Here is a 12164-nt window from a genome sequence, read left to right on the forward strand (position 1 = left end):
ATAGAAGACAATGCAGGAGAGAAGTAAAGAGGGGGGGGGTGCCAAAGGGAGGGATGAGGGGCACTGACAACCAGCAACAGTTAGGTGTACAGCAGCGGAAGACAGGATTGTGTGCTCGTGCATGTGCACATACTGTATGTGCATGTCTATGTGTGAGAGTGTATATCTTTGCTGTGTGTGTGTGTGTGTGTGTGTGTGTGTGTGTGTGTGTGTGTGTGTGTGTGCGCGCATGGCAACGTGCCAGGCGGTGCCATCTGGCTGCTTGACAGAGCTCTTCTCATTAACAGGGAGGTTAATTGCTGTGGCAGCACCCAGGCTGTGTCAAACATCACCCTGGGGACTCTGAAGCAACTTACGATCAGCATGTTTGTGTACGCACATGCACAAATGTGTGTGTTTAAGCATAAAATATGGCATTGGAAATCTTAAAGCACTTTGGTCAACATTAAAGTGGTTAACAACAAGCTGCTGTATAGTGGCCCTGGCATGTGAAGAGGGCAGCGTAGCCTACCAGTGTCCCGTGTGGGTGTGTGCGCAGACAAGTGTCTGTGTGTGTGTGTGCGCTTGCGCATGTATGCCAGGCTACATGCATGTTTATATTATTCTTATGAATTATGTCTTGTTGCTGTAATGATGTTGAAAGAATTGGGTTTACAGAGCCAATGTCTATGGCCCTGGGGGCAACATGCATACCGACACACACACACACACACACACACACACACACACACACACGACAGGGGGAAGGAGTGGCAATTTGCATGTTATTACTGCATATTCATGACTAATTTTGTTAGCCTTGCCTAATAGGCCTGAGTGACAGCTTGAGATATCGAGAGCCTGCTTTAATATTACATACACTAACGGTGATACACACACACACACACACACACTTCAGTCACATTCACTCGCCCTGCTCTCTTTGTCCACACAGTAATCATAACAACACTTAGGGCTCTAAGTAGGAATTCCCTGTTCATCTGTTGGTTTGACATTGTGTCATTTGTTTAGCACAACTGCTTTATTGTATATAACAATATAGTAAATCATATAGCCTCATTTGTTACGTACATAATCATGACCTGATGTGCACATACACACATCACATGCACGTGCAGTCAATTAATACATTTGCATTTTGACTTGTTGCAGGTCAGAATGTGTTGCAGGTTTTCGTATTTATTTTTTCCAAAAATGAGTTAAAAACTACAAGACACAACAAAATTATACTCCTTATCTCAGCTAGCGAGTACACATATGCATGTACACACTCATACGCACAGACCTCTAAACCCATGCAGAGTATAGGGATGAAATTGGCTGCAGTTACTTTTCATTCAAAACCCTTTTTCTATTCTCAACTTGTTCCCATTTCAGACCGTTCGTCTCGAAAGAATCTCCTAAATTTGGGGTGATTTAAGTATTTTTCCACCAAACTGATGGGTGAATGCGTTTTTAAAATGTTAATAAACAGACCAAGCTTCTTCACTCCATCTAACAAGCCCCAAAATAATAAGAGAAATCATGTTATAATGCAACTGTAGACAGTTTTAACCTTTGTAAAAGTTGAGGATTGATATTTGTGCATATATTTAGGGAAGATTGTCTTTGTCTCCACATTTATACACCCATAAAAGCGTCTGTGCGTGGTTAGGAGTACACAGTTTTTGTACATTCTTTTTTTAAAACAGATTTTCTTAGTGAAATGCTCAGCAAAGTGATGATTCATAACAAAGGAACAGTGTAGTTTGAGTGGAATAAAACTATCAAGTGAATTGATAGCACAGCAGCACGCACTCCTTCCCATTCTCTTCTAGACACAGAAACAGACTATAATCTAAAGTCAGTTTGTTCACTCTCCTCTGTGGCTTTTACTCCATTTGACTGAAAAGTTGTTTTTTTTCCTGAAGTGAAAGATTTAACTCTCAGCGCTCTCGATCCACTCACATGTCACTTTTGTCAAATCTTGCCTTCCCCGTCCCTGCTTGGTGCGAACGTGTAGACACGCTTGATCAAATGTGAGTTTACCATTTTTAATCTGCGCAAAGTTTCATCAGAATAACTCCTCTCATGAGGCTGGTAAATATGAAATAGTGTGTGTGTGTCTGTGTGTGTACGTGCATGTGTTTGTGAAGAGTACCGCACAGTGCCGTGTGATGTGTTTTCTTTTTTTCCCTCCCTCTTCTTCCATCTTGGGCGTGTGACAGCTGTCACTGGTGACTCAGAAGGTGTCTGGGCAGAGTTAACATATTTTCACCGCTGGGAAACACACACACACATACACACACACACACACACACACACACAGACAGACGCATATCAGCTCCAGTTGCTGTCACCGAGCACAAATTTCACCGGGCTCAGCATCTCTTTGCTGCTTTTGAATTCGATTTTTTTCATGAATCACATATTACACTGGATACGCGCTGCATGCTGTTCACAGAGCAGATTGCTTATCTATTTGTTATTATTTTATGTTGGAAAGCATTGCATGTATTTATTTAAAATCTTAATTACCCATCAAGGTTCACTCGGTGTTAGTTTAGTGTCTCATGTTCTGTCGTTTTTGATACAGCTATCCAACACAGCTATACAATGATATACATCACCATATGCTGTGTTTAGATCTGTCATGTTATTGTAATTTACTGTAATTGTGATCACATTTCTTTCCTATCCAATACATATACTGGAAACTGTACCAGTGAATATATCTGTAACTTGTATAGTATTACAAGTGCAGTGATGGTTTAATTTCACCTGTTTTTCCTGTAAATCGTTGCCATGTATCATACTGTCTCTCCTTTGCTGTCCGTCTTTCTGCTTTAGTATTGGTTCCCTGGTCCAGATCACATCTGAGTTGGGAGACCGGAAAATCCAGTTGCAAACCGAGGACATGGTCATCTGTGATCTGGAGAGGGACCTCAGAGAGAGTTTCCAGCAGAAACAAAAGGTAATCCAGCTGGACCTTGAGTTTATACAAAGGATGAACTACAAGATCACACCACAAAATGTCATCAAGATATATGTCCAGCCCTCAAACTTCTGCCTTTTGGTTAAGATCATTTAGCTTATTGAAAGTCTTTCCTCTGTTTCTTAAGATTCAATTGAGTACAGTACATTGCATACACTGTATTTGGACTGACTTCCCTTATTTCAAGGTGTTCCTCAAATAAGTAAGCCTCTAATGTAAACAACAAAACTAAATCTTATCCTTCCAGCTGATTTTTGTTAGCACAGTTATAAGACTGTCTACACAATTACATTACTTGTTAAGGTGAATTTCTCTGCAGGGTGCTTGTTATTCTTTAGAAGCCTGTCTGAGAGGTGTAGAAGTCCTTTTTTTTTTTTTACGATATTGGTTTGGCAGCTTGCTAGAAGCGCTCCATGTGCAGCCAGGTTTAACAGGAAGCCGAGGCGTGGGTGATGAATTACCGGCATATCTCAGAGCCCTGGGTAACAAACATGGCGTCGCCGACCGGGATTAAAAGGGAGAGTTTTTTACAGCCTTCCCACACCTCCTTATAGGGTGTCACTAAATTATACCCACTGCTGTTTTACTGTCTTCTGTGGCTTACGGTTAAGACGCACGTAAACACACACAGACTTGCAGATATGCAGACACACACACACATACATTCATGCTTGTGGTAAACCTGGGCTTGTTAGTTGTTTATGTGTGTGTTCGCTGGTTAATGTTTGTTCATTCTGCTTGTGAGTTGAGTCATTAATTTGCACCGCCGCTAATTAGTGGTTTGTGTGATTACACAGCCTAAGAGAAACAAGCAAGAGTTACTGGAGCTTGTTCTGTTAATCATATCTTCAACAAATGTTGATATGTGTTTTCATTCTGCTTGTATTTCTGTTTAACTGGTACGTCTGCAATGCAGATGCACGGGTAGATTTGTTGGCACGGACTCACGCACACACACAGCTTTTAAAAAGATGATTGCCACAGAATTGCATCTTTGTTTGTTGGCAATAAGCCAGTTTCAGTATAATTGAATACATTCACAGAATCTGACACTTCAGAAGCCCAATTAAAACTACTTTATATCCTTAACAATGAAAACAAGGCAGGTATACATGTAATTCCTTTGAATCTGGCTGTGTTGACGGGTTTTCAATGCTATGTGAATTATTAACATGGTTGCAGTGTGTCCTTCACACAACGATTATCCGCTGCTTGACCTCTTTACAATATGACCGCATAAGTGACGGAAAAAGAATATTCTAGTTTAAGACATAAACAGCTGTTTTACCTGAGAGGGACTAAATATATACATTTTAATAAATTATACTTATGGTATATGAAAATCCTCCGTAATTACAAAAGGTCCTTTTTAAAATGAGATATGAACAATTAATATTAAAATATAAAAAAAGCTACTAATGTTTGTTTTTAAAAAAATATATTTTCATGGTCCAGACTGCAACACAGGTGCTGGAAAGTAGCGAGAGGCTGGTGCACCTGCAGAGCGAGCTCTCATGTCTGCAGCGGATCCAGAAAGACAACATGAAGGAGATCGCTGAGAAAGACGTCCGCATCACCAAACTGCAAGCTAACATTGAGCTGCTGCAACAGGAAGGGGCCGACACACACGCTCAGGTGGGTACTGGCAGATTATGAATGAGTTGCAATGGTGGAAGGAGTATTGAGATACTTTTACGCAAATAAAAATATTAATAAAACAGCATGAAAATAGTCGATTACAAATGTTGTATTTAAGTACTGCATTTAAAATCATATTTATAGATAATGTATATGTAAAGATATCGTGGAGTAATGTCTACCTGAGCAGAGTGTGTTGTTATCAGAACTTGTCTGCACTTTGTTGACATAGCCGGGCCAGCAGCGCGCATGTTAGTGCATGTGAGGCTGACCCACTGACGAGCTTAAAGTACATTTATTCTGCAGTCACATTTCCCCAATGACTGATATTTTATTTTAGTTATTATAGATGCATGTTTTCATGTAAGATCTAGACCTGAAAAATAACTAGTAAGATCATCGATTGGAGTAGAAGTTTTAGGCAACATTACATGGAATTACTCATTTAAGTACAAGTACCTCAAAATTGTACTTTAGTATCTACTTGAGGAGATGTACTTAGTTACTTTCCACAATTTATGAGTTGGGATTCCTCTTTGCACACATGTACTTCCACATAGAGAACAGTACGAGCTATTTTTGGTATATGAAAAACAGCTGGTATGTAAAGGAACTGAACACAGCACATAACTGTCTGACATGATGCTGCCCTGCAACGACCCTCTTGGTGTTTCAGATTAGTTTTGAGATTAAGTGACTGGTTCAGATGTGACTGCCTGCCCATTTCTGTTTCTTTTTTTTTCTGCCCGACTTTAGCTCTCCAGGCTGAATGTGAGAGCAAGCGAGCTTCAGCAGGAGCTGAAGAGAAAAGAGGAGGAATGGAGGCAAAGAGAAGACGAACGGAGACTGAAATATGAAAAGGAGCATCAGAAAGCAGAGGAGAGGAGAAGGCAGGAGCAACAAAAGAGGGAGGAGGAGGAGGAGAGGGAGGAACAGTGGAGGAGGGGGATTGAGGAGGAGACAGAGGCCCATACTCAAGTCTATGAAAAGTGGACTGAGAAGGAAGCTATGTTGAATTGTGAGGTGAGTTTACAGATGTACTTAGTAGATCTATTGTATCTAACCAGACTACTCAACAATGGGTGGTAATGTGTAAACTTGGCTGCAAGTAAGAACATTGATTCTCTTCATTGTGTTCCCTCATTTGAATTCTCATGTATGCTTTTTTCCTCATCACGAGCTCATCACACAATTACACACCTTCATCCACAATTAAAAGATGCCCAGGTTCAATTAAAGATGAATTTACATGTTTGAAATAGTCTCTCCTCTTTGGAACTTTGAATATTTCAGTCATATGTTTTACCATGTAGTTTTCTCAATTGCGCGGTTCTAGTATGTTTACTTACAGCACTACAGAAGACAGCATATTTACACGCACGCATGTACACGCACTTACACGGACTTGTAAAAAAAATTACGACAAAACACTTCACCTTAATTCAGACCTCAGACATTCTCTCCTCTCCTCCACCCCCACATCCCCTCCTTCTTTCCATCCTGCCATCTCGCCACAACCTCTCCAAATTAATCTGCAAAATATTGATTTGAGGAGCAGGGGGGGTGGGGGCGCAGGATTGCGGCCGCATATTAATACGAACGGGCCGCTCTTCGTCTCTCCTCTATACTTTAAGATCCTCATATCTTCATAATTGATTAATGTTCCTTTGTGAAGTGGGGATGAATAATACATTAGTGGGCCTGCTGCACCCTCAGGCTGATGAGAAAATGTTTAATTTCAGTAAATGTAGCGCTCTGCCTCTCTCTTTCTCTCTCATTTTCCCCTCTCTGGTTATTTGTGAGTGTTGGAGTGTGTTTGTGAGTTTTCACTTGTGAGCTGAAGACTAGAGAAGTGTTGTTGATTTGCTTTTTTCGTGTTTACTGTCGGCTAGAAGCGCATGTTAAGCATCACAAACAAAAGGCAGCATCTACATTTGCAAACACGAATGAATGAATTGGTGAAATGAGCTCTCAGTATTGTTCCATTAACTGATATAACTGCAAGAGTTGTGTCACTTTACAAGCTGTTTGCCCTAAAAAATATTATTAAAAAAACCAACTTCTCTTTGGACATTTTTGCACACAATGCATCAGAACACGCTGTGAACATCAGCTGCTACATTACCCATCAGCAATCAGTGAAAGCATGCAAATGTGCCACAAACCCACCTGATGGGGACAAGTAGCCTCTTCAGCTGCCTGGAAAGGTGCCAGGAGGGTGACATATGTCATTTGCTGTGTGACTGGCACAGCCTGACTCGACTCAGCTCATCTGGTTAACAATACTAATTATGCTAAACAGAAGACTAATGATGATGATGATTAGGGATTTAAGAGCTACAGCATAGCGGGCATGGTGTGTGTGTGGGTAGGGGTGTTGGTAGGGGTGAACGGGTGGGGTCTGATGACTGATGGTGAGCATCTGTGTGAAGAATAGATAAATGGAGTACACACACACACACACACACGGGTCTCACTTCATGCCTACTTAGCTCTGCTTCATTTTCATTTGAACTCGTGCCAGTGATGAACGGGGGATCTATACACATGCACAGCTTCATACATACACTCAGAGTGCTAATTGAATAAATAATTCTTATCCGTTAACAAGCATCCTTATTAGTTATGCTAATCAGCCTAGATAACCCAATTAACCCCATAGAGTGAGGCTCCTCTGTGTGTTTATATGTGGGTGTGCATTTCTATGCCTGAGAGGATATCAGAGACACTTAAGAAAACACATTTGCTTAATTAGATTTCAATGACATAGACAAGCATTTATGTTTTTTCTTTCATGTCCTTATTGTTTTTCTTTTGAATGCGGAGTAATAGGCTTTCCACACCAAGGAAATAAGCAGTATTGAATTCATGTAAACAGTGTTTGTGGTTTTCTACATGCATATGGTGGGATGAATGCATTTATATGTATTTCTGTCTGCCTTCTGCCAGTCTGTGTTTCAGTTATATCCACATGGACATTGTATATTTCTACAACTCTTATAGTAGTTTAAACTGAGTGTGTATTTGTTCAGAGGATGTCTGCCTGTTCCATTAGTTTATGTCCTTGGAAATACAATTTGGCCTGAAGTTCTCTCCGTTTATTTAAAACCTTCAGTCAGCGTTCCCATCCTAATAGTGAATTTCCTCTCATTTAGCTTCGCCACTCATTATCCGGGCCATGTGGAAGAGACAGTGTTTAGAGAGGAGAGGGAGAGACACTTGCAGAGGGACAGAGAGAGAAAGGGGGAGAAAATGAGTACAAGCAAGAGCAAACCAGAACGAAGAAGATAGAGGGAATGAATGAGTGACTGAAGAGAGAATGTAGATTTTCTTTGAACCTCACCAAAGCTTCTTGAGCTTCAAATGAACAGTGAGGAGAGCGAAGGGAGGGAGACACCCAGACAAGACTGTCTCTGTGTAGAGAGAGGGGGAGAGGGGCAGATAGGGAGAGCAACAGATTTATGTCTTACAGGAAGTCTCCCAGATTTGTGGTGTCATGAACCGCCTACCCCGAATCAACTCCATGCTCTGGCTTTTAATTACTAGTCAGTTTAAGTTCCTGTGTGCACATGAATTGCATCTTTATGTATGCGTGTCTATCTGTTTGTCTCTGTGTTATGTGCTTGTGCACCTGTGTTTGCAACATTTAGGCATGTAGTTTGTTGTGGAGCAAGTTGATGAGAATTCATTTAAGACCTGTAACTCTGGTATGGTCTGTGTGGCATGATGTTAAAGCTCAGAGTCCTGTATGCTATAAGTCTATTTATTTAAAATATATATATTTTGATAACACTTGGTTTCTCTTTTAGAACAGTTTAAGGGCTACTCTCCAAATTTGCTGAAGTTTTTTTTTTTTTTTTTTTTGAAAAACGGATATGGTATTAAAGGCTGCACCCAACATTAGCATTAGGTCATGGCACCTTAGCTAATGTGCTAATGGAATTCACTGTGGTTAGCTAAACTGCGGGGCTTAACGTCCAAAGCCTGCACTTTTGTAATGGGGAGACCAAACACGCGATGCGACTCTGTGCGGTACAGGTCTTGAATGGGGGGCGAGATGCTAATATTAGCTCATGCTCACATCAGCTGACTCATCTCCTCTGTGTCCTTGGCTTATTAACTGATTTAAGACTGATTACATCAGTCTCGCACGAGTGTGCACTGGCTCGCATGCAAGCATACACACCAAATTTGAATATTAAAATGGAATTGCTTGACCAGTAAAAACGAGATTAATTCAAAAATGTTTGCGTCAAGGTGCGGGTAAAACCGATGACCGTGCATATTGTTAATGCACCTTGCAGCATTTAAAGCCATTTATGACATTATCTCAAGCTCATGTTATGCAAACACATTTTGCAAGTCAAAGCCACTTATGTTAAGAGTACGTCATGCTCCTTTTTTTCTCTTTTGCCTGGATTTGACTTCATGAGATCATCAGCATAGGTATTGATGTTGCAGTTCTAGTGAGCTAAAATGTGTATATACCTCCTCCATAATAACATGCCACAGTAACGGAGTAACGATGTTGAGCTTTGTTACTACACCACTGTAATATGCACGTCATCTGCTTTTCATCACAGGCAACATACTCCTCAGATATGTTAAAAGGAATTAAGTAAGAGATAAGAAGAATATGATTTTTTTTATTAACATGGACAGTGTTCACCCATTTATCACAGAGCTGTTATTTCTGCCCATTACCTGTTCAACGTATCGCTTTATCTGCATCAAGGTTATACAAACAGATTGGCCATTGCTCTGCTCCCAACAAATGCCACAAATAGCTTGTCTTCTAGTCTCCAGAAACTGTCAAGAGATTGCACCGTTGCTAACAGGTCAACTCTCCTAACAGCTGAACAGCGTGGTGGGTGATGTAAGTTTGGCCTAGAAACCTCCCACATCTTTATTCTTCCTTTTGAAAAAATCATTTCTATTATGCCATTGTTGTGGTTGAAGTAAGGAACCCACTGCACTCCTTCAGTTTTCTTCCTGTTTGAATGCATTGCTCAGTTCTACTGTGAGCTATTTGATCAGCTCAGAACATGGCGTTACACTTTCAGATCGTTGTTCTGGTAAACAACAGAACGTTGTCTTGGTGTCTGTTAGAGTTGGAAAGTGGAGAGTCAATTTCACTCAGTACATTTTCCTGTTAGATGTACGGTATACTCGGAGTAGTCAGCCAATGTAAAAATGCGTATGCTTGTGTGTGTGCTCATGCACAAGATGGCTTGTTTCTACCTCTCTGTTAGTGTGCGTCTGTGACAGTTTCCTCTCAAGATGTTAATTCCTCTCCTCCCTGTTGTTGTCATGCTAACACCAGCAGTGTCTGCACCAGGGAGACGAAGACATATTGGTGTTAATGAAAAGCCCTCCTAAACTCTCCTCCCTGCATGAATGTTTAAACATGCTTGTCATAACATTCATTCGCTCACACATGACAGCTAGCATCTGCAGCTGCCTCGCTCGCCCTCAATATTTTATCATACCATCTCCCCTAACCCCAGACTAGCACAATGGCTGTGTGTTAGCAAACGGAATTATAATGACTCAAAACAGGCCGTGTTCAGACTCACTGCCAGCACAGGCCATACATAATGTATTCAGCAACACCACAGGCCTCATAATGGCACAATTAGTCAGTCTTAAAAATGGAAGAAAGAGAGGAAGGGCATATAAAATAAACGTATAGAGAAAGAAATTGAGAGAAATAAGCAAAGATGATGAGAGAAAAGAAAGAAGATGGGAGAAAAGCAAAGCAGGGGGGGAGGAAAGTAAGAAAGAAAGAAAGAAAGAAAGAAAGAAAGAAAGAAAGAAAGAAAGAGAGACAAAATGAAAGAATGACGAGAACAAAGATAAAGAAAGAGAGAAATCCTCATGTCCATACAGTTTGCTATTCAGAAGTCCCATAACACTGCAGGTCAGCAGTTGTGACCTTGGTGGTTTTGACAGAAGTGGTTCACCATGGCAACGGTTGTTCTGCAACCCTTTCGAAACACCCCCGCACCCCCTCATCACTCCCCAACCTTCCTTACTGCCTCTCTGCCAATTTGATTGGATGCACAATTTAAATGTCATTCCTCAGCAACCCACATGCACACACAACAGATCAACTAGACTGAAGCAGTGGTATGCAAAGACAAGTCAAAGTGAGAGATACCAGAGTCAAACTAAATCACACTAGGAGGGGAGGAGGATCTTAGTTTAGCTTTATATCATTGTAGTCTTTCACATAGCAGGGAAAAAAAAAAAGGCCTCAACGTGGCGGTTTATCTGAACTCCTAGTTTCAGGGTTAACAGTGTGCGGTGGACGAGGGGGCCGAGACACAGAGCATCAAAGCAGAGAGGCTTGTCGTAGCTGCTGAATACAGAATCAAATGAATATTAATGCGGAACCAATTACCTCAGGGATATGTTGTCTGTAGGTTGGCTTTGCTGACACACGTGTCTCACCTTTAGCAAAGTGGAAGCAGTGGGGGGGGGGGGGGGGGGGGGAGGCTGGACAGCACTGATGTATTCGTTTTCCTCCTAACAAGCTTGTCCACCCCCCCTAAAATAGAATTGTCCACCACACAGCTCCTCCTCTCCCCTCTTATTGTTCCACCTAGATGCAAACTGCAATTTACTACAAAAAAAAATGAATTAGGGAGAGAATAAATGATCAAATTCTTCAACAATGCCTATGGCGAACAGGGAGTTGATATTGGCGCCATGTTTGACCGCATTGTTTGTTTGGAAAGATTTGGTAAGCAGCAAAAATATCATTTCTAAATGTTTTGCTACGGTATTGGCTAAAGGTGTTTTTTTTTTGTTTTTTTTCCTACATCAGACTGAGTTGAATAATAAAACTTTTAGACATAATATAAGCCAATAAACAAAATAGGGCTTTTAAAGTCCCTTAGAAGCACATTTTCATTTCACACACCTTTCCCCGTAGGCAGCAGTTCTGAGGCTCTGTAGTGGTGACATGTATACTATCTTGTTGTGTGAGCATCTTAGCACAGTGCAGCACTGATCTGTGCAGGTCTCTAGCTGCTGCTGATTTGCATAAGTGACTGTGGCACACTTAAAGCTGCTGGCTCCTTAAAGCCCCTTCTAAATCAGTGTTAAAGCCTTGATAATAGACCTCACTGGCCAATTGATTGGCCTTCATATGTTTACAGCTTACTTTAATTGCCTCAAAAATACCATTTATCAGCCATGTGTGTCCATGTATGCATGTATGTGTGTGTGCAAGCATGCCTGTCCATCGACAAAAAGGCCTATTGATTTATCAGCATCTGGATTTGTCCCGTTCATCGTACATAAAACCCCTGCGTATGTGCTGTTCAAAATGGGAAATGGCCCCATCGATTCCCTTAAGTTGGAGCCCAAATGCTAAAGATTTTTGGATAAGCTTTCTCATTATTTAAGCTGAAATCAATAAGGGAGAGCATGGGTCTAATGAATGAACGGGCCACAGATCAGATGGGGTGTGCTCATCCCTGGCCTGTCCTAGTCGATCCGTGTGTGTGTGTGTGTGTGTGTGTGTGTGTGTGTGTGTGTGTGTGTG

At 41.2% G+C, this 12164-nt stretch overlaps 1 protein-coding gene across 1 annotated transcript in view; it reads left to right on the top strand.

Annotated features, from left to right (window-relative positions):
• LOC116385090 (trichohyalin-like) overlaps window positions 1–12164 on the top strand; it is a 94313-nt gene that overhangs the window by 16810 nt on the left and 65339 nt on the right. The window contains exons 4-6 of the mRNA XM_031850286.1: window positions 2830–2953; window positions 4430–4609; window positions 5369–5635. Of these exons, the coding sequence (XP_031706146.1) occupies window positions 2830–2953; window positions 4430–4609; window positions 5369–5635 (571 nt within the window). The remainder of the gene's footprint in view (window positions 1–2829; window positions 2954–4429; window positions 4610–5368; window positions 5636–12164) is intronic.

This window comes from Anarrhichthys ocellatus, unplaced genomic scaffold, assembly GCF_004355925.1.
Source record: "Anarrhichthys ocellatus isolate YVR2014 unplaced genomic scaffold, GSC_Weel_1.0 scaffold10, whole genome shotgun sequence".
Lineage (NCBI taxonomy): Eukaryota > Metazoa > Chordata > Actinopteri > Perciformes > Anarhichadidae > Anarrhichthys > Anarrhichthys ocellatus.